Source organism: Equus caballus, chromosome 8, assembly GCF_041296265.1.
Source record: "Equus caballus isolate H_3958 breed thoroughbred chromosome 8, TB-T2T, whole genome shotgun sequence".
Taxonomy (NCBI): domain Eukaryota; kingdom Metazoa; phylum Chordata; class Mammalia; order Perissodactyla; family Equidae; genus Equus; species Equus caballus.
This window is the reverse complement of record NC_091691.1, coordinates 14,520,102-14,541,888: the sequence shown is the minus strand read 5'-3', so window position 1 is coordinate 14,541,888 and position 21,787 is coordinate 14,520,102. Positions and strand designations below refer to the sequence as shown.

The 21,787-nt window shown below is 53.8% G+C and overlaps 1 protein-coding gene across 3 annotated transcripts in view; it reads left to right on the top strand.

Moving 5' to 3' along the window:
• The window catches only part of WSCD2 (WSC domain containing 2), a 108,647-nt gene extending 87,234 nt beyond the window's left edge, over nucleotides 1–21,413 (top strand). For all 3 annotated transcript variants that reach the window (XM_023646990.2, XM_070275351.1, XM_070275350.1), the window contains 3 exons: nucleotides 4,649–4,813; nucleotides 12,587–12,787; nucleotides 19,324–21,413. In XM_023646990.2, coding sequence (XP_023502758.1) covers nucleotides 4,649–4,813; nucleotides 12,587–12,787; nucleotides 19,324–19,676 — 719 coding nt within the window. In that variant the 3' untranslated portion in view covers nucleotides 19,677–21,413. The remainder of the gene's footprint in view (nucleotides 1–4,648; nucleotides 4,814–12,586; nucleotides 12,788–19,323) is intronic.
• The last annotated feature ends 374 nt before the right edge of the window (nucleotides 21,414–21,787 follow it).

Below are 21,787 nucleotides of genomic sequence, written 5' to 3'. Positions count from 1 at the left end.
GGCTGAGTGGGAAGACATCGGGCTGGGAGTGGGAGGCCTGGGGTCTCCAACATTGATGCCCTGCATAATCCTGGACAAGTCGCTTCCCTTTCTGGTCTCAGTTTCTCCATCTGTAAAACACAGCTGTCGATTGTTGATCTCCAAAGACCCTTCCAGTTCTAGGCTTCTGGAAATCGGTCTATAGTCTCTTCTTCTCTTTCTCTGGCCACTCCTCCTTTCCTCCTCTAGCCTTCCTTTTCTAATGGAACCCACACTTAGTGTAGATCTCCTCTTCCGTCTCTTGGGACTGTGATGATGACGATGATGATGATGGTGGTGATGGTGGTGGTGGAGCTGGGGTTGCCGGTGGCACTCAGGGTTTCTCAAGGCCGTTCTTTGTGCTAGACTCAGGGTCAAGTCCTTCGTTTGCGTTTTCTTGCTGAATCCCCTCAGCTCTCCTCTGAAGCGGGAACCGTCCTTGTGCCCACTTCACAGGAAGGGAAACTGAGACTTAGAGCAGTTAAGGAACTTGCCTGAGGTCATGCCATTTATAAAATTTCTGGATGGAAACCTTTTCTCCTGACTGAGGCGTCACAGAAGGCGAGTGACACCTGGAGAGGTCCCGTGCTGGGACACTCAGCCCAAAGGAAATCCCTGAAGGGCTCCCAATATCTGAGCACGCTGACCACCTACTATGCACCAGTCTTATGCCAAGCCTCATCTCGTGTAAGGATGTGAAGCCCACAGTAAGCCTACGATCAGGGCAATATCATCCCCGTTTTACAGGGTGGGAGAAGCAACACCCAGAGGGATTCGGAAGTGGCCACAATTACACATCTACAAGACTGATTTGCTTTCATGTCTCTGACTCCGAAGTGCCAGTAGAAACCTTTGCCCACAGTGGGAAGAACCCTCCCCACACCCCTTGCAGCCTGGAGAGCCAACTAAACACCACTGGGCTAGACCGCCTCTTCATCTCCCAAGAACCAGGCCATGACGTATGGTTGGGCAGGTTGGGCACTGCACAGGCCAAACCTACAGGAACGTGTTTAGCAAGCGTGGCCCTGGGCTGAGTTTCCACTCCAGCGAGGAAGCATGAGCATTTGCTGGTTTTCGGGAAGTGTTGCTGAGTCTGTGCCAATCTGCGCTGCCCCAGCCTGCGGGGAGGGTCACACACAGATTAATTATCCCATGACCATGAACGGCTCAGATGTGGGCGAAACAGACGCTGGAGCCTTCACCACAGCAGACAAAGAGCCCTAATTGATGACTTTGCTCCTTCCCAGTGTCCCGCCCCCGGGCCACGACTGCTCTTCAATTTTTCCATGTCCTGCTTGCAGTCCCTACATGCTGGGGAGGTTAGAGGCTACATGCTGGTCAGGCTGCCTAGAGCCTGGTCCACCATGGCTGGCATTTATTAAGCACCTACTATGTGCCAAGTCCTGATGCTCCTGCCGGGAACCAAATAATTATTGAGCACCTACTGTGTGCCAGGTACTGTCTAAGCCCTTTAGGCTGAATTAACTCGTCGAGTCCACACAACAGTCCAATGACACAGGTGCTGTTATTATTACCATTTGACAAATGAGGCAACTCGGCACAGAGAGGTTGAGTACCTTGGCCAGAGTCACACAGCTGGGACAGGGCAGAGCTGGGATTCGAACCCCAGGCAATCTGGGTCCTGCGCTCTTAACCACAGCTTCTCGACATCCATTGCAAATACTTCACACACATTATCCATTTAATCCCGTAAGGTTTATTAGCCCCATTCTGCAGGTAGGAAACCGAGGTTCAGAGAGGTGAAGAGCCTTGTTCAATGTCACACAGCTCGGCCATGACAACTCTGGATGGAAAGCCAGGTCTGTCTGACTCCAAAGCTATAGACAATACCGCCTCCAGCATCTGCTCCGATTTATGGAGCTTAAGCACAAATAAACTTTCCTTTTAGTGCTGAAAAAACATCCTTTACGTCAAAATTGGTCTTGGCCTCCCAGGAAGTCTTTGAATGGAGAATTCTGTTTTCTGAGGAAATTGAGAGGCCAAGTTCTTTCTCCCTCCCAACATGTTACTGTGAAAAAATGTCAAACCTCCAGAAAAAATTGAAAGAATGACCCAGTGCACACCATATACTCAGCCCATAGACTGCCCGTTGGCCAGCCTCTGTTATGTTTACCACACACCCCTCTCCGTTTCTCCATCCCACCATCCTTCTTATTTTCTGCAGCATTTCAAAGCAAGTTGCAAACATCGTTACCCTTTGGCGTGCATATCATAAATGATAATTCAATATTTGCATTTGATATTTTGAAGTAACATTGACATAGAGCGAAATGTACAAATTTGAAGTGTACTATTTCATGACACCCGGGTGAGCCCCACCCCTATCGAAATATAAAACATAACATACCAGAAAGGTCTCCATCTAGGCTCTTTTTTGCAGTGTGTTCCATGAAAACCATTCCCAGACCAAACAAAGACCGGGTTTATTTTTCCCAAAGTCTGCTCTCCTCGGAACAGATTAAGCGTGGCATGCTGGGAGACCGGAGTTGGGCCTCTGTCTGTAGCAACAATATAATTGATTGACACTGACGGTGCATGAGTCCTGTGCTGACACTCACCGTGCCTCCTCCACTTGACCCTCCTAACAACCCCGGGACGTGATCGCTGTCCACAGTCCCATTTTGCAGATGAGGAAACTGAGGCTCAGATCCACCATTTTTCCGAGGTCACCCAGCACACAGGTGGCAGAATTGGAATTTAACTGGAGGACTTCAGACTTTTCCCTGGGAGGGCTGGTGTGAGAATTCAGCGCAGGTCCTGGGAAGATTTCAATAGCGGCAGGTAATGCAGCACAGGAAAGAGCCCTGTAAAGTCTTGGAAGGAATTAGGAGAAGGGGGTGTGACAGGCGGTCTTAGAGGGTGCTGCGTGGTCAGGCGAGATGAGGCTGGGCTGAACACTGGGTGGTCACTGGCGACTTTAGCAGGAGCTGGTGCGGTGCAGGGCGGAGCCCAGAGAGGTGAGAGTTGGGAGCCAGGAGAAGGAGGAAACGGAAAGGGGTGTGGACACGTGTGCCAGGAGGGTGGCTGAATGGGGTGAGGGCAGAGAGGGCTGCTGGAGGGAGATGTTGTAAGCGATGGAGCTCTTTGTTCATGTTTGAATGCTAATGAGATGGAGCCCACTGAGAGACAGGGAAGATGCAGGGGGCATGGATGGAGCAAGGAGCTTAGGGAGGAGGAAGGAGGTGGTAGGAAGCCACAAGAGCAGGGGGCGGCCCCTTCCTCCTAGAAGTGGGAGGGGAGGAGAAGAGGATGTGCAGAGCAGCCTCGTGAGCTCAGGGGGCAGGAGATCCAGGGAGGGGAGGGAGGTCTGCCTGCCGTCCCTTCACGGGAAATAAGGGCTGGGGTCATCGGCCCAGAGAGGAGAAGACGGGTTGGGATTGAAAACCCAGGACTCTCTCTTCCTTTTCCACTGCGGAGCTCGCTCTGCTGGGCCTTCCCTCAGCTTCCCCTACGTGTGCAGGGAGTAGAAGAAATCACCACCGTGCCTTCTCAGCTCCAGGATGGATGCAGTGGGAGGGGCTGAGGCACACGCTTCCCATTAGCTCTGTCCGGAGTGGCATCCTGACGGCTCTGTAAAGCCAGAGAAACAGGAGTATCAGCATGGTACTCACCTGTGCCCACCATTTTCACAGATGGGGATGTCAAGGGCTAGAGAAAAATAGTAACTACCCTCTTGAGCGCTTTGGTGTATTAACATATTACATGCATTATTTCATTTAATCCTTACAAGAGTCCTACAATTTAGATATTGTTGTTCTCCACCCATCTATCCACACACCATTGCATCCATCCTTCCACCCATGCATCCTTCCATCCACCCATCTATCACCCACCCATTCACCCACCCGCCTACCCATCCATCCATCTAGCTACCCATCCACCCACCCACCTACCCATCCATCCATCTAACCACCCATTCAGCCACCCGCCTACCCATCCATCCGTGTAACCACCACCCACCCATCTCCCCATCCATCCGTCTCTCTGAGCAACATATATTACAGTACGCATTACACACAGTAATGGTAGCCCAGGGAGTGCGGGGAGGGAGGGAGGAAGTACCAGTTCTAGAAGCAGTCCACCTGGCAAAGGCAGGTAGGGGGCAGTGAGGCCGAGGGAAGAGCACGCCTGAAGGTGCTGGGGCAGGAAGGAGCAGAGCACATGTGAGGAAGGGAAGGGACACCGGGTGGCCAGCAGGTGCGAGGGTGGGTGGGATGAGCCTGAGAGGGTGCAAGGGCCAGGCCACACAGGGCTTGGAGGCCAAGATAAGAACCTTGCACTGGATCCCATGTAGACGGATGCCCCTTGAGGAAGAAAAGGGGGGGCAGATATGAGAGAGTGACCACTGTGTCAGAGGGGAAACTGAGGCAGGAGAGAAGACTCATGCTCCTAGCAGATTTTGTTGAATTCCTACTATGTGCTCATCCCTTTTCATACATGATCTCATTCAACCCCCACATCAACCCTGTGAGGGAGGAACCCTCTCCCCCCCTTTACAGATGGGGAAGCTGAGGCCCAGAAGGGGTCTCATCATGTGCACCCTGGTCCCTTCCGGACAAGTTATATCTAGCCCTGCCACTGACCCATGTGGGTGCCCTGCCCTTTGCAGACAACCGCTGCATGGACAGAAGGTTCCTCCCAGCCAAGTCCGAGCAGCTCATCGCACTGGCCAGCTTCCCGGGCGCTGGCAACACGTGGGCTCGCCACCTCATCGAGCTGGCCACCGGCTTCTACACTGGCAGCTACTACTTCGACGGTTCTCTCTACAACAAAGGTGAGGAGGTGGAGGGGGGCGGGCGGCTGCCTGGGCTCGGAAGGACCCACTGGGAGGCCATGGGACTACCCCTTCCTGAGCACCTACTGTGTGCCACTCAGCTTGCCCGGGCATGTTTACTGAGACCTACTATGTGCCTGGTACCTTTCCTTCACTTCTATCCCATAAACATTTCTTGAGAAGCATGTGCTGGGTCCCTCACCATCATCCGTTCAATAAGAGAGATGTATCAAGCCCCTACTATGTGCCTGGTACCCTCCCTCCATTTAGAGCACCACAAACCTTCCTTGAGGTACTACTGTGTGCTGGGTACCTCACTACAGACATTATTGACCAGCAACTCTATGCTGTACACAGAGGACATAACTGTGCTCAACATGGGGACATTTCTGGAGGACCCACTATGTGTCAGATGTCTCATCTATACTGAAGTCCGTGATATTTGCTGTGCAGGTTTCCTGAGCACCGCCGTGTTCTGGATGCACCTTCCTAGTTTCCCAACAGGCATGTATGGAGCGCCGACTGTGTACTGGCACTTTGTGTAGGTTATTGCCACAGACGTTCTCTGGCCATTACTACGTGGCGAGAGCTGTGCCCAGTGCTGCATTCACTCTGCACGGTGACCCTGGGAGGCAGGCTGATGACACCACTTCCCAGATGTGAAAACTGAGGCTTGGAGAGGAGAAATAACTTGCCTAAAGTCACACAGATCTTTTTCAATGGGCTGGTCAGAGATTACACCCCAGCGTTCCCCGCTTTCAAAGCCCACACTCTTACTACTCCATCACACAGGCAAGAAATCCCTGTAGGTTCTTACTGGGGAACTGGAAATCACGGATGAAATGCCCATTGGGCATGAAGCCTTCTCCCACACGTGGCTGGGGTATCAGGGAAGAGGGACTCTGCCTGTGAGGCAGTTTGAGCCTATATGTGGAGCAGCCCTTGGCTGTGGGTCTTTGTGTCTGCAAACCCGATGAGAACCACTTCCTGGCTGTGTGACTTTGAGTAAGTTACTGCACCTCTCTGGTGCTGTGTCATCATGCACAAATTAGAGATAACAGTAGGTAGCTGGTGAGGTTGTTGTGAAGGTTAATGAGTTAATATGTGTAACATGCTTAGCACAAAGTAAGTAAGTGTTCAATAAATGTAGGCTGTGAATACTATGGTCTGGGTACCAGGTACTGGCCAGGCGCAGCTTGGTTGACAGAGAGCTGGGTTTTCTCTGAACCCAGTACAGGGAGAGCCAGGAGGCATGTCTGTCTGAGGGTGAGAAGCAGGAGAGAGGCAGAGAGTGAGGGAGAAAAGGCAAGAAGAGTGAAAAGAGGGAGGTGGAAGGATGGAGCCAGCAGGGGTAGGGGGTCAGGGGTCTGCCTAGAGTGCTGACTTTTTGTATATTTATTAATATTTCGTTTTGGCTTAAGTGATCATTTGTCGAGCCCCTTCTACGTACGAGGCGCCAAGCTGTGGGCTTGCATCTTTGTACCAGGATTTAAAGCCAGGCTTGGCTGGCGACGGTATCTCTGCTCCTAACCGCTAGGCTGCACTGCCTTTACGGGAGTTGCTGGGAGGAGCCCAAGCAATTGTGGAATCTCTCTGGCTTGTCCTGGGGCAGCGGCTTGGGAAGCGGGCTCGGAGAGCATCCCATGGCTGGCCCACATCCTAACCTGGCGGTGGCATCAGCCTTACTCATGGAATCTAGATTGTCACAAATAGAAGGGTCCTTCAGGATCATTTAGCCCAGGTCTCCAAAGTGGTCTCATCTCTTGTGTCAGTTCCAATGAATCTCTGCTTTAGGGTGATGTGTTGAGAAGGATTCTGAGGTTCTGTTCTCTCTCAGTAACAAAGTGCCTTAATCCGACAGCGACACCTGTTGAGGGTGTAGAAGGGAGAATGGTGGTCTTCATCCTTGGTATTTACCATCTCTGATCTAGCTCAACCTCCTAACTTCGGAGAAAGGGAAACTGAATCTCAAGGTGGAATCAGGAGAATGAGTTTTCAGTCTGAACTCTGTTACTTATCAGCTGTGGGACCTTGGGCAAGATTCCTCACCTCTCTGAGCTTCAGTTTCCACGTCTATAATAATATGGAGATATCAATACCGAAGTCAGAGATTTGGAAAAAAACATAATAAGATAACGTGTATGAGGCTGTGGTGTAAAATATACACTACTTTTTAAATGACATGTGACCAGGACGGTCAACTATTCAGTCAAAGTCAAGGACGGCTGGTCTCTGACTTTGTTAGCATCACCAAGGGAGATCTCAAAGTCGCGATGCCGGGCTGCTCCCTGGACCGTTCCCGCGAGAGTGTGGGGAGCGGGCCAGGGCGCTGGGATTTCTTAAAAGCTCCCCACGTGATTCCAACGCAAAGTCACAGTGAGACCCTGGCCCTCGGCTGGAGCCCGGCATTCTCACTTCCAGACCCGCAACAGTCAAAAAATTGGTCTTTGCCCTGTGTTTTTTATACTCGAATGTTGGGGGATATCAGGAGTTGATCATTAATGGGGTGAGGTGTCAACTAAAGTTTTAAAAAGAAAGAAAGAAGGAAGGAAGGGAGGGAGGGAGGGAGGAAGGGAAGAGTAGAGAGAAGAAGAAAGGAAGCAAGATCAACCTTCCACGGCGGTCCCTCGGGCTCACCCTGAGTACCTGTCTCCTTCAGTCCCCCTGGGGAAGGCAGGGCTCTGCGCGCTGGTCACAGGCAGCTGAGGCTTTGAGCATGGCTGCCCTTTCCTTAGGGCCTTAAAAATACTTCCCGTGGCCTGAGACCTTGCCGTTAACAACGAGCTCTTTCTGGGAGCCCAGGGCCGGCAGTGGGGTGCAGGCAAAGAGAGGAACCCACCCCCATAGCATCAGTCAATCTGGCTCACCCCCAAGTCCCCCCCCCCCATTGCTTTCCCACCTGAGAGACACTTAATGAAATCTTCAAACCTGGTCCTGGTCTCGGAGTGGGGGGGCGGGAATGGTGCCAGAGGGAGGGATAAAGCTGTGCCCCATCGGCATTTAATTGTGGCCCCCTGCCCCCTGCCCGCAGGACAACGTGCACAGTTCTCACAAGAGCATTCCAGGCGCTTTGCCGGGTCTAGTCCTGGCTGCGCCTCCTGCCTCACACCCCCAGCCCTCACCCCTTTCACCATCCAACACCATCAAACTATTTGTGTTCACCCATCACGCTATGTACCTCCCCTCCCTCTCCTCGCTCTCTGCCCTCACCATGGCCTCTTCCTGGGACCCCCTCCTCCCATTTGGGTAAGTCCTGTCCACCTTCTGTGCACACACCCCGAGACTGAGCTACAAAAACATGAGGCATCCGTCACAGCACTGGGCCCATTGTAGACAGTCAATAAATGCCCACGATTATTAGCATTATTAACAGTGACATGAGTATATTAATAATAATAAGGGCCATGATGAAGGAGTGCCCTGGGTACTGGGAGGATAGAGGAGAAGAACACCCAAGAATGTCAGAGACATCACAAAGGGGGCTGTGACCTGAGGCTGGAGGAGCGGGTCTCCAGGTGGATGAGGTAGGATAAGGGCGGGGCGGGGACGAGGTCCCAGGGAGGGGACACAGCGCGTCTGAAGGTCTGGCGTGTTTTGGAATCAGAGGAGCTCCTCATTCCTGGAGTCTGAGGGAGGAACAGAAGCACTTCCACCCGGCGGGGGGGGGGGGGGGGGGCAATGGGACACAGCTTTCACCCCTCCCTCTGGGATCGTGTCCCCCTCCCCTCCCCGAACGCTCCAGGGGAGATGGAGGGGCTTTAGGAGAGAATAGTGTGCTGAGATCTGCATGTGTGACATACCGCTCTGGCCACTAAGGTTGGGTGGGGGGACATTTCGGCTGCAGGTGAGTGACAGTGGTGGACAGAAGCACACAGGGAGGGACATTCAGGAGGTCATTGATTAGACGGGGGGACCTGGGTGATGGGCCCAGAGGGGGTGGTTCTTGTAGGATAAGCTGACCCTCCAGCAACCCTCGCTGATTTATTGAAGCCCTTGAGAGTTCCCGCATCCCTGCTCCTAAGCAGCTGGATCACTGGGGGCACGTCCCGCTCCTCCTGAGGCCTCCATCTCCTCCTCCGTCGGATGGGTGAGCCCCCAGGGCCCTCCTAGGACTGAGGAGCTGCCTGACATTTTCTCTCCTCCTCCACTTTCTCTGCAACCTTCTCTTCCCTCTTCCTGGCAACAGCCCACCCTCCCAAGGGGCTGTTGAGTGAAGGAGGGGAGGGAATGAACCAATGAATGAATGAATGGACCCTCCCTCCCAGAATCCAATCGTCTGTCCCACTTGAGTCCTGCCCTCTCTTCCCCATACTCAGGGAGGTTGGCCATTTGCAAAGCATGGTTTTCTGTGTCTGTGTCCACCTACCCGTCTCTTTCTGTCCATCTGCCTGTCTCTCTTTCTTGGTCTTTTTTTCTCTCTCTGTCTTTGCGTCTCTCTGTCACATATGGATCTCTGTTTCGGTCTGTCTTTGCGTCTCTGTTCTCTTTGTCTCCTTATCTTACTTCCCTGTCTTTTCTCTCTCTGCTCTTCTCCCTCCCTTTGTCTCAATCCCTACGTCTCTCCATATGGCTGTCCCTTTCTGTCCGTCTCCCCCTCCTCTTTCCCTCGGCTTCAGGTCCCTCCCTCTTCCTTCCTTCCCCATCTCAGGGACCCCACAGCCCTGGGTGCAGACTCAAGCTCTGTGGCTGTCAGGACCCAGAACCTGGACTCCTGAGGGAGGGGACACAGTGGAGGGAGGGGCTGGGACGGCAGCCCCTAGTTGGGTAGGGGCCCTCTGCGGCTTCTGGGGGCCCACAGAGCAGACAGGAGATGGAGGAGGCAGCCTCTCAGCCCCGCTGACATGTCTGAGGATTTGCCTCCAAACCATCCCCATTGCTCCTGAAGGACCATCGGCCTCCAGCGTGTCCACGTCTGGAGCCAGAAGGGGACCTTTCCTGCCCCAGTAAACTCCAGGGCACGCAGAGATGTGGCGTCTCTGCCCCGTCCTTCTCTGTGCTTGTTTCCCCAACTGCAAAATGCGGAGGCAACTACCATATTGGGAGGTGGGGGGAAGAGAAGGAGAAAAACGTATCTTGTTCTCTCTGTGGTCTGACCCCACAAGGTCATTTCTCCAAATCCTAGGACAGTTGTCCAGCCCCTCAGAGTTTGAGGGTCATGTGGGTGCCCCACACAAGCTGCTATTTTTGTGACCTTCAAAGTAATATGATTTAAATATTCCACGTTGATGTGCAGGGGCTGCTGGGTGCTGTGTGAGGGAAGGATGGGGGGCTGCACCCTTGGTGGCGCAGTTCAGCAATTCCGCTCTGGCCCCGAGCTTGCATGCCTGATTCCTCTGTGGTCACCTGGAGGGCCCTCCTTAGGGGACAGCTGAGCAACCATCCGTTGTTCCTCAGGCCAGCTCATCCCATGTGACTTCGCAAAGACTCCTTTCCAGACATAGACCTCTTCTCTCCCTGGGAGACATTCCGCTAAACGGAATTTTCCCCACTTCCCTACATTTCAAATGCTCCCTACAGACTAAGGCCCCGGGAAACCAAAATCTGGAATCTGGAGCACATCTTTCCCAATGTTGACATTTTTTTCCCTATTTTTTTTTATCTTGATAAGTACGGTGCTAAGTTGACCCCATCGTGGAACAAAGAGAAGGGTGATGTAGGTCTCATAACACACGGAGCTGATGTAAACCAGCTGGACCATCCTGACACGTTTCTCACTATTTTTCTTCCCTGAGAATCTGTGTGGGTCCTTGTGTAGCCCCTGCCTACGTCTTTCCACTGTTGTGCTTGTGGAAAAATGTACTTTGGGGAAGATAAAGTGAAATCCTAGATGGGAAGTCCTTTGTCCGTGTCGTAAAGAGCTTGCCAATGGAATGCGTGGCAGCACGATGGGGAAATTGTCTCCAGTGCCGCCTGTGGGTAAACATTTATGTCCAAGCTCTCTCTCGAGCCCCCACACCCCATTCCTCAGTGCCTCAGGAGGCAGTTTCTCCCATGATGCTGTGCTCTCCGTGGGCCTCCAAGGCTGTGGGTAATATCTTCTACTGGGCACGGGCCTGTGCTAATGTGCAAGGCTAGGCTACTCCTTGCAACTGGACCTGGAAAGTCCCAGGATGGAATCTGACTCAGGAAACCACATTCCACTCCTGGCTCTTCCGCCCGCTGGCCCTGTGAGGGGGGCTGCTCCTTTCTGCCACAGAACAGGAGTGGATGCTGTGGCAGCCTCACCTCACTCCTACTTAAAAGCAGGAGCAGAAAGCCCTAGAAACCGTCGTGAGTGGACAGGGAAGGAAGAAACCGCTGCAAGCTGTGATGAGACCGGGTGGCTTCTCAGCCCAGGGTTTCACACCGAGACATATTCAGCCCTAGCTCCCGTTTGTTGAAGTCTTACTATGAGCCTCTTAGATTCTTCACAACAGCCCTGTGCAGGAGAAGCAGCATGGCTCCAGTTTACAGATGAGGAAACTGAGGCCCAAAGAGATGACATGATGTCCAGGGTCACCCATGGAGCTGGAAACACAGCCAGTATCTTGACGGTCCAGTACAATAACATCTCTAACTGCCTTTCAAGGTAGCACCCCAATGCCTTAGCTCTCTGAGAATGGGAGGCCCAGATGGTGGAGAGCAGTCTCAGGAGCCTGATGGCTTGGGTTTCATTCTTGGCTCTGCCTCTCGATAGCTCTGTAATTGGGGCGAGTTATTTGATCCCTCTGTGCCTCAGTTTCCTCATCCACAAAACAAAACCCTCATAGGATTGTTGAAAGGATCAAGTTGCCTAATATACATAAAAGGCTCAGACCAATGTCCAGCACAGGGTTGGGGCTATGGAAGCGTTCCTCCACACTCCAGCTACCCAGAACTCCTCTCGGTTCCTCGGTTCTAGAAATGAAAACCTGATCATGTCCTCCCTTCCTTTTGATTAAATCCTTTTAAGGGCTGCTCAGTTTCTCTGGGCTAGCACTGAACTCTTCATCACAACCCTCTCCAGCCTCATGCTCCCCCTTGCTCTCTGCGCTCCCTCAGCAGTCATTCACTGTAACCTGTTTCTTCCCACCCACCGCAGGGCCTTTGCACCTGCTGTTCCCACCACTTTTCCCTCCTCTCTTAGGCTAGTAGATTCCTCCTCATCCTTCAGTTTTAGGCTTAGGCATCTCTTCCTCCAGGAAACCTTACAGGATGCTGCCTGACTAGGTCGTGATCTCGGCTAGGCTGACTGGGCTGCTTAGCTCCAGACTGCAGGTTGGACCCATGCGTCTCTCCCCAGGGGGGACCAACAGCCCTCCAGGGCATACTCTTCTCACAGCAATGGCAGAAGCACACAAGAGTGAATAGAAACATGTGGCACATCTGGAGACTTTGGTAGAGACCCACTTCCGCTCTCATTCCAAGGGTCAAAGCAACTCATCCGGCCACGCCCAGCATCAGTGGGGTGGGGATGTGGACTCGACCCGGAGAGGAACCCCCCAGCGCGTCACCCTCTCATGCACCTAAGCACGAATACTGCTCTCCCGCAGCCCTAACTGTATCAATGAGTCGACATTCATTGGACAATCTGGATCTCAAAAACACTAAGACCCATGGATGTTTTTGCAACTCATTTTATCCCCAGCGCCCAGCACAGTGCCTGGCACATAGCAGGTGCTCCATAAACATGCGCGTAAAAGAACGGGTGAATGGATGAGTGCATGAGGCCCCCGAGGTGGCCCCGAAGGGGTGGGGTGGCTTCTCACCTCCCCCAGCTCACCTGCCGTGTTCCCTGCCCCCCGCTGTGGGAAGGGTTCAAAGGTGAGCGGGACCACTGGCGCAGCGGGAGGACCATCTGCATCAAGACGCACGAGAGCGGCCAGAAGGAGATCGAGGCCTTCGATGCCGCCATCCTGCTCATCCGCAACCCCTACAAGGCCCTCATGGCGGAGTTCAACCGCAAGTACGGCGGCCACATCGGCTTCGCCGCCCACGCGCACTGGAAAGGCAAAGGTATTGCTCGGCCGGGGAGGGGCGAGGCGAGGCCCCGGGGGCGCGGCAGGGGCCCATGCTGTCCCCCGGGGGCAATCCAGGAGGGCGTCCTGGAGGGCATGCGTGTGATGCTCCCCTTTCCTGCTCACGGCTCAGGAGGTGCACGTCCCGCATCCCACTACACCCCAAGCATCACCCTCCATGGGCCAGGCTGCTGTCATGGCACAGTGGTTACGGGCGTGGGCTCTGGAGCAAGCTGCCCTGGGTTCAAGTCCCAGCTCCGCCACTTCCTGGAAAAGCCCTGTCACCTCACTCAGCTTAGACCGCTCCACCTGGAAAACGGGGATAGTAATTGTGGGGCTTGAAGTAAAGTTAACCCTTTCAAAACACTCCGCGGACGGGTCTCATTATGGGAGACCCTTATGTAATCGATATAGGATCTATTGAAACAGGTTCACGAGCCCTCTCCTGGGAGTCAGGAGACCTGAATCCAGCCCAAGTTCAGTGGCTGAGTCCTAAGAGCTCACAGAGCATCATTTCAATGAACGCTCCCAACATCTCGGCCTGGGAGGCTCAGAGAGGTTAAGTGACTTGCCCCAGGCCACACAGCTGGGGAAATGTCAGTGTTGGCCCCTAAGCACTGAACTTCATTAAGATGACCTGTGTTTGAGATTCCACTCTGGCACTTGGTAGGTGACAGGTGCGTGGATGAATGTCTCGATGCAGGGTGGCCGCCCAGGGGAGTGGCGAGAGCTTTGAAGTCAGACTCAACCTCTGCCATCTTGAGTCTCTTTAACCCCCCTGGGTCTCAAAATCCCAGATCTCCATGGCTGTTATGAGAGTCACAGCGATGAGTGTTTTTAACCCTCCGCAATTAACCCGTTTACAGATGGAATAAGGTAAGCTCAGGGAGGTGAACGAGCTTTTTCCAGGAAGTGGTGGAGCTGGGGGTTGAACCCAGGAAGTCTGGCTCCTGAGCCCATGCCCTTAGCCACTGTGCTGTGATAGTGGACTAGCCAACATGCCAATGGATGCGAATCACCCAGCCCGGAGGCCCTGAGGCCCAGCAGATGCTCTGTAACGTGAGCTCCCCCAACCTCACCTCAACAGCCTCCAGGAGCCAGGCTGCCCCAGCCCCAAGCCCGGGGGTGCTTCCCACTCCCCCAGACCCTACCCGGGCTCCCTGCTGCTCCGAGGCTCCGGCCCCTCTCCAGAGAGGAGGAGGGCGTGGCAGGATGACGCTAACTCGGGGATCCACCCACCACGCCCTCAACGCTGGTGTCACTGGTTAAAACCCCTGGGCCTGTCTGAGCGACTGTGCCCTGGGCTCCCGCTTCACTCAGAGGCGCCCACCTGTTCCTCCTCCTGCCCGGCTCCCCGTCTCAGTGAGGGGGTGGAAGCTTGGACAGGTCGTGACATTTGTTCCCTTGTCCCCAGGAGTAAAGAGGGCTCTGCGTGATTTACCTGTAGAGCACTCGAAAGTGAACACTGGCCAGCGCCAGGCTGCGAAGTCTGTGGGTACAAAGGGCAGGAAAGGACCAGGGAGATCGCTGAGCCTAGTGGACCTCAGCCCCGGCTGTGCATCAGAAACCCCAGAGGAGTATGGGAAAATCCCAGTGCCCAGGCTGCCCCCGGGACCATTACTGGAGAGGAGCCTGACGTCAGTGTTTGTCAACGTTCCCGGCTGCTTCCAGAGCACAGGCAGCGCTGAGAACCACTGACTCCTTCTTTAGTTAGTAATGGGAAACTGAGGCCAGAGAGAGGCAGGGACCTGCCAAGGTCACTCGGGACTCGAACCTGGCTCTCCACCTCCCGGGCATCCTGCTGCCCCGGGTTAAGAGGGAGGGGCCTCACTTGGGAAGCTGCTGTGGGACCAGGCTCTAAGCATCCATTACTCACTTAACCCTTGTAATTACCCCAGGAGGTTAGAAAGGCCGCCATAATCATCGGGAGCATCCCACTGCACAGGTGAGAAAACCATCCCAGGGAGGGAGAAAGCCAGGCGGCCGAGGCCCCAGCTGTCGGCTGAGCTGGGATTCAACCCGGGCGTTAGCTACCGGGCTCTCTCTTACCTGGGGCTGTCACTGACCTTCTGCTGCATTCAGAGCTCCTCCTTTTCTGGCATAGCCCCTCCTCCCAGGTTCAGACAATTCTCCTATTTCCCAGGAGTGGCCTCACCTCTTTTTGCCCTTGCTCAAGACAGCTGGGAGCTTTAAAACCCAAGATAAGGGAGGCTCAGGGCAGGCTGGAAGAGAGGCGGTTCCAGCACACGCATCTCATATTGGGCGTCTGGGGTCCCCACATCAGTGCCTTCTCCTGGCGCCTGACCCGGGTCTTCGTGAGCTCTGGCTGAGAACCTTCCCAAAGAACCATTCTCCAGAGTCCCCGCCAAGCCTGTTCTTCTTATTTGTGTGAACATCTGGCCCCCGTAGGCACTTGAGTTGGAGAGCCTTGCTTTAGGATCAGCATCCTCGGTATCCCTTGGGAAAGAGTTGGAAATGCGAACTCTCAGCCCCACTGCAGACCTGCTGCATCAGAAACTGGGAGGGGCCCAGCACCCTGTGTTCCGGCAGTCCTCCGGGTGTTTCCGACGCCCACTCCAGTTTAAGACCCCCTGCTTTAAACTTGAGCCGCTCAAAGCATGGCCTGTGGACCAGCGGCATCAACATCCCCTGGGAGAGTTTTAGGAAAACAGACCTCAGCCCCACCCCACCCCTCCCAGGCTCACTGGATCAGAATCTGCATTTTAACAAGATTCCCCCAGAAGCCTTGTGCACACTTTAAAGTTTGCGAATCGCTGCTTTACGATGCTCTTGGCCTGGAAAATGGAAGTCACCCCCCTGAGAGCAGAGGTCAGCCAGCTGTTGAGCATGTCCACCCCACCCTGCCCGTGTGCCCCCTCCCGTTGTAGCTGAGTCGAGGATCCTGCAACCTCCCCCCGCCCCAACCTCGGCTTTTGGTTCCATGATGTTAATTTCACAGTCTCCCTGGAGTGGGTCCAAAGCAAAGGTTTATGTGGTGTGATTACACAAGGTGAACTGTGTTGGATCTGTTTAATGAAACAGAGGCTGTGTTTAATGACTCCGTAGGGAATTAAGGACAGTTAGGCTATTAATCAGGCCCTTCTTCCTCCCGTCGACAAGAAGATGGAGGGAAGACGGCCAGCCCATGCCCGGCCAGGCCCACGGGTGTGACAGTCCAGCAGGACCAGCACCGGTTCCCATGCTCCACGGCTCAGAGCGCCTTTATCACCCAACTGGAAGGCAGCGTCCAACTACCGGAAATCCTGAAGCTAATCTAGGGCTTTATTTTCATTTTTCTCCTTCTTCTTTCCAAGGAGGTAACTTAGGAGCTTCCAGTGAGGAATCTTTGCTGAGCGAGCATCTGCTGTGGAAACAGCCTGGGTGTCAAAGGCGGTGCTGGAGGGGAAGCTCTGGCCGAAAAGATGGGGCACAGGGGGCATCTCAGAGACGCTGTGGACCAACATCGAGTAATCGTAACAGCAGACGACACTGATCGAGCTGCTCCTGCGTCCCGGGCCCTGAGTCAGGGTCTTTGCGCATCTTTTCCATTCCATCTGCGCAGCAGGTCTGGGATGCAGGTCTTAGCACGGTCGCCATTTTGCAAATGGGTAAACTGAGACGCAAAAGAGATCGACTAACGTCCCCAAGGTCACACAGCTAATGTAGAGAGGAGCTGGTTTTAGGACAGTGGCAGTCTGACTTCAGAGTCGTCTGTGAACGGACCCCGTGTCTCAGACCACACCTGAAGGTGAAGGGAGCAATCAGCGGCCCGGGATCCGGAGCGAGAAGCGTGCTGGAACGGATCCGATCAGGAGCTGTTCAAGGGTTCACTGGGAGGGCGGGAGCCAGGCTCAGTCTGGGACAGACATGGCTTCGAATTCTGACTTGGATGTCCACTGTGTGGCCTTGGGCAAGTGGCTTCGTGCCTCTGAGCCTCCTTTTCCCCCATATGTAAAATGAGGCTAGTATTTCCTCTCTCCAGGCTTCTTGTGGGCGCTGCACGAGATAATGCGTGTGAAGTGCCCAGCACCGCCCTGACACACAGTAGGCGCTCAGGCAACATACATTCCCACCTCAGGGAGGTCTGAATCAACAAGGATGCCGTGTCATCTCCATCCCACCTGCATCCAAGCTTAGGGGCCCCATCTAGGGGACCCTGGCCACCACGCAGACTGGCCCTTCTTTGTCCTTGAGGACACTGCAGCCCTCCTCCAGCAAACACTTGAGGTGGTCGGAAGTGGCCAAGCCTAGAAGTCCGGGTCTGTGTGTCACTGGGTGACCGAGTGCCATCTCCATCTACCCGGGCTTCTGCCATGGCAGTATCAGTCATCCTGAACCACTGAGGACGCTGTGAGGTGACTCAGGAGTGGGGAGATTCTTTTAAAAAGTCAAACAGACTATAGACATGCTACATTTTTCCTAATCACCCAGATACATCTGGCCTTAACCCATTTTAACAGTACGGGCCCAATTAACCAGATACATTGTAAATAATCTATTTTAAGGGTAAAAAGTATCCTTGTCACCAGCATAAATATTTCCCAAGCAGCCGTGGTCTTCCATGGGGGCAGTGGGGGAGCAGGCGCCTCACCACAGAGTCTGATGTGTTCTGCAAAGAAAGCGGAGCCCTTTATCACGTCGCAACTTGGCGGTTAGGAATTTCAATTTAGCTCAGCAACCATTTATTGAGCCCCTGCTGGGTGTAAGGCAGTGGGAGGAAGTGGGAGTGAGGCTGCTGGGGCCTGGGAAAGATCGGGACCTGGAATCAGGCGGGCCTGGTCTGGGTGGTATTTCCCGGCTGTGTGACCTTGGGCAAGTTACTTCACCTCTCTGAGCCTCAGTTTCCTCACTGGCGGTAAGTGAACAGTAGTCCTTTCCTTTCAGAGTAGCTGTTAGGGTTAAATGAGATAATGAGGACCCATCACCAGCAAGGAATGAGGATTAGTTATTAAGAACCAGCTGGGATTCCCAGACTAGCTTGGGAGACTCATTGAGCCATATTCAATAAACAGAGTCCTCTGGAGGCTGCCGGTGGTGTTGCCCTCTGAGAAGCAGTGGGTCTGGCTTCACGGTTTCAGAGCCCCCGCCCTGTGATTCTCCAGCTGGGGCTCAGAATTGAGCCAGCAGACCCCTCTCTCTGTTCCCAACATCCTCCCGGGCCCCCTCTGCAGTGACCCTGACTGCTCCTTCCACCAGAGTTTCCACAGCTCCAGGGGCTGGCCGGCCCTTTGAGGTCCTCTCCAGGGCTCCCCAAGGAACTTCCCCCGTTCTGTTGTAGACTGTCTTTCAAGTCAGATGACCCCAAACACACCCTCCCAATTTGGGGGACAATCCATCCTGCCATTTTACCATGGCGAGGTAACAAACAGCAAAAACAGACTGTACGTGATTCTTTCATAAAATGTGAAGAGAGGGGCCGCCCCGTGGCTGAGTGGTTAAGTTCATGTGCTCCACTTTGGCAGCCCGGGGTTCACGCGTTTGGATCCTGGGTGTGGACCTACAAACCGCTTGTCAAGCCATGCGGAGGCGGCGTCCCACATAGAAGAACTAGAAACACCTACATAAAAACTATGTACTGGGGCTTTGGGGAGAAAAAAAAAAAAAGAGGAAGATTGGCCACAGATGTTAGCTCAGGGCCAATCTTCCTCACCAAAAAAAAAAAAGTGAGGAGAGAAAGATGGAACAGAATGGTAAATATAAATAATCCGACTTAAACTCTGCCCTCCACCCTCAGTGTGTTGGGGAGACAGACAACATACATGGGAGGTCCGGGAGTGGGGGCTGGGAAGCCGAGAGGAGGCATCTGAAAGGGCCTGGGGCCGGGGGGGAAGACGACACCTCACCTGAAAACAGAACACCCTCAGTAATAATAATAACCAACACTCACTGAGCACCTACCAGGACCTGGGCACCATGTTCATAACTGTCTATGCTTTTCCACATCCTACTATTATCCTGTGAGTAGATACTGTTACTACACAGGGCACTATTACTACGCAGAGTAACTATCACCTCACAGGATAACTTGGTAGTTAAAGCTCAGCCTTTGAAGCCAGCCTGTTTGGATTCAAATCCTGGCTCTGCTGTGTGTGTTTAATTAGCTGTGTGACCTTGAGCAGGTTACAGAACCTCTCTGTGCCTCTGTTTCCTTTTCTGTCAAATGAAGATAACAATAATATCTACGTTGTAGGGGTGTTGTGAGGAATAAGTGGAACTAATAGCAATATTGATATATTTGTTATATTCTATATTAATATGTATTAAAATATAAAAATATAGTAACATATTTAATATAAGGCTGGGCCTGGCATGTAGGAAGCACCGGACAAGTATTACTGTTGTCCCCAAAAGAAGGAAGGGTTGGGACTATTGCAGGTGGAAAAGCGGCATTGAGGCTGGGGAATCAGCTGAGTTTGGAGATCTAAAAGGAGTTAATCATATTATTAGCATGAATAACGGGCAACAGCCACCAGCCCATCTGCCCCGCGTCCTCTGAGCCCTCCCTCTGACTCGCGCTCCCCGCTGTCTCCGCAGAGTGGCCGGAGTTCGTGCGGAACTACGCCCCGTGGTGGGCCACCCACACCCTGGACTGGCTCCAGTTTGGCAAGAAGGTTCTGGTGGTGCACTTCGAGGACCTGAAGGAGGACCTCTTCGTCCAGCTGGGCCGCATGGTGGGCCTGCTGGGTGTGGCGGTCAGAGAGGACCGGCTGCTCTGCGTGGAGAGCCAGAAGGACGGCAACTTCAAGCGCTCGGGGCTCCGGAAGCTCGAGTACGACCCCTACACGGCGGACATGCAGAAGACCATCTCCGCCTACATCAAAGTGGTGGACGCGGCGCTCAAAGGGAGGAACCTCACCGGCGTCCCAGATGACTACTACCCCAGATGATGCGTCCGAGGGCGCGAGGGGGCCGGGAGTCCTGGCCAAGCCGGCCCCGGGGGACTCGAGACCCCTGGGGACCCCCATCTGTCTGTCCTCTCTTTGGTTTGGGGACAATCCCTTGGCTGCTGTTGGCCTTCAGTGAGTTTTCTGCATGACAAAGGAGGCTCGGGGGAGAGATTGTCCGGGCACTCCCCACCTGGGCGCACCCCCTCTTGGCAATGGGGCACAGCTGGTTTGGGGAGTTCCAGCCACGTGGACCGTTTTCTGTCTCCTGTGTCCCTGCCTCCACCACTCCGGGTTCCACCTGTGGGAGGGAGGGCTGGTGGGTGTCCAGGAGACGTGGGTGCCCCACCGCAGGTCTTGAGGACCTTAATGTGAGAGCTAAAGGGACTATTGTAAGAAAAGTGGCCCCAGACTCTCCTCCCTTCTGGGCTGAGCTTTCAAAGCATCCTCATCTCTTCTCCAGCTGGAAGAATGGGCACCAAGGTTTATCCAGGCCACTGCTGTTTGACAAAAAAATTCCTGGGAAGTTAGTCTGTGGCCTTAGGCTTCCGACATTCGGGGTGGGGTGGGGAGACAATGGTGCTCGCAGCAGATTCACTGGTACCACCGTGTGGAGTCACTGGCGTCATGAGCCCACCCCCGGGGTCACACTGCTCCTGAGAAACGATCCGGCTGCTTGTCCACCCCTGTGTGGTGACCTTGGGATCCCTGATCCAAATTCCAGGCTTCCTCAGGCATCCACCGTTATCCCACCAGGATGGCCATGTGCCATGTGCGGAATCTGAGTAAGGAGGAGAGCCCCAGTGACACATCTCTCCACTGTGGGGTCCAACACGTTGATCTTACACTGCCCTCGGACCCTGACCAGTGGGTCCTTTGCTATCCAGATGAGGGAGCAAGAGTAATCCAAATCAGCTGACACCACAACCAAAAGAGACCCCGATACCTTCCCAGATTATCAACCTCCCCTGATCATAGTCCAAGGGGGCAGCTTCCTTTGGGGCCCTTTAAGGAATGAGATGAATGGAATGGCTCTTCCTCTCCATCCAAATGCTGCTCCCTTGATGCTGAGACACCAAACCAAAGGATTTCCGAGGACCTGGGTCACTGATATCTCTCTTGGAAATCATTGACCCAGGATCCATCTCTTCCCCCACCTTGAATACTGGTGGCTTCACATCTGGCCCACACCTGCACACCTGCCCCATTCCCCACCACGTAGATGCAAAAGCCATAGGTCACAGCTCTTTGCTGTTCTGCCTGGAGCAGCCCCCCTCAGCAGCCCCTCTTAAGCCTTGGGGTGCAGGTAAATGCTCATTCCCAAATAGCCAAGAGACTATGGAGAAGGCGAGTATAAAGAGATATATTTTTCTAAGAGGAATATGACTAATGCATTCCACCCCTTGGAACCCGGCCATGCAAAGAGAACGGCCTGGGGATCGGACCTGTGTTTCTCCTCCCTGATCCCCTCATATGTAGGATCTGGGCCACCCCGGGGCCCAGCCAGGGGGCTCTGAATGTATTTTGTACCATGTTTCTTTCCCCCAGGCTAATTTCTAGTCTTCTTTCGTGAAGCCCTAGGGGGCTGGGCCTCCCGTCCCACTCAGAGATCCACTCTCTTTGGGAGACTCTTGATCCAAGACCTGGGCCGGCTCCTTGCTGGTGGTCACCTCGGGCCGCAGGCCTCTGTCTGAAGATTCCTCAGGTCAACCCATCATTAAAAGCGAGATTTGTTGATAATTCTCCCATGCAGTAGAGTGTTGTGTAAGGCAAGTTCACAGATGGGGCATTTTTCGGGGGGGGGGGGGTGTGTAAAGAGACAGAGACAGAACGTTCCGGGGCGTACAATTGCTTCTGTGTCTGTGTAACTCTGTAACTGCCTGGGAAGAACTGTGTGTCTGTGTGTGTAAAATTGTGTCGGTGTTCAACTGCCTTCTGTGTCGGAGACCGTACCCCCTGTTGGCGTGATGACCGTCCCATTTCTAATGTGTCTGTGTGGGTTCCTGTGTGTGCAGTTGTGCACGTGTAGAGCAGGAAATGGCCTGTGTGCATGAACGCCATGCAGGAGAAGGTGCTTATCTATGGGGGAGGGATGTCTTCTGTATATGCCTTTT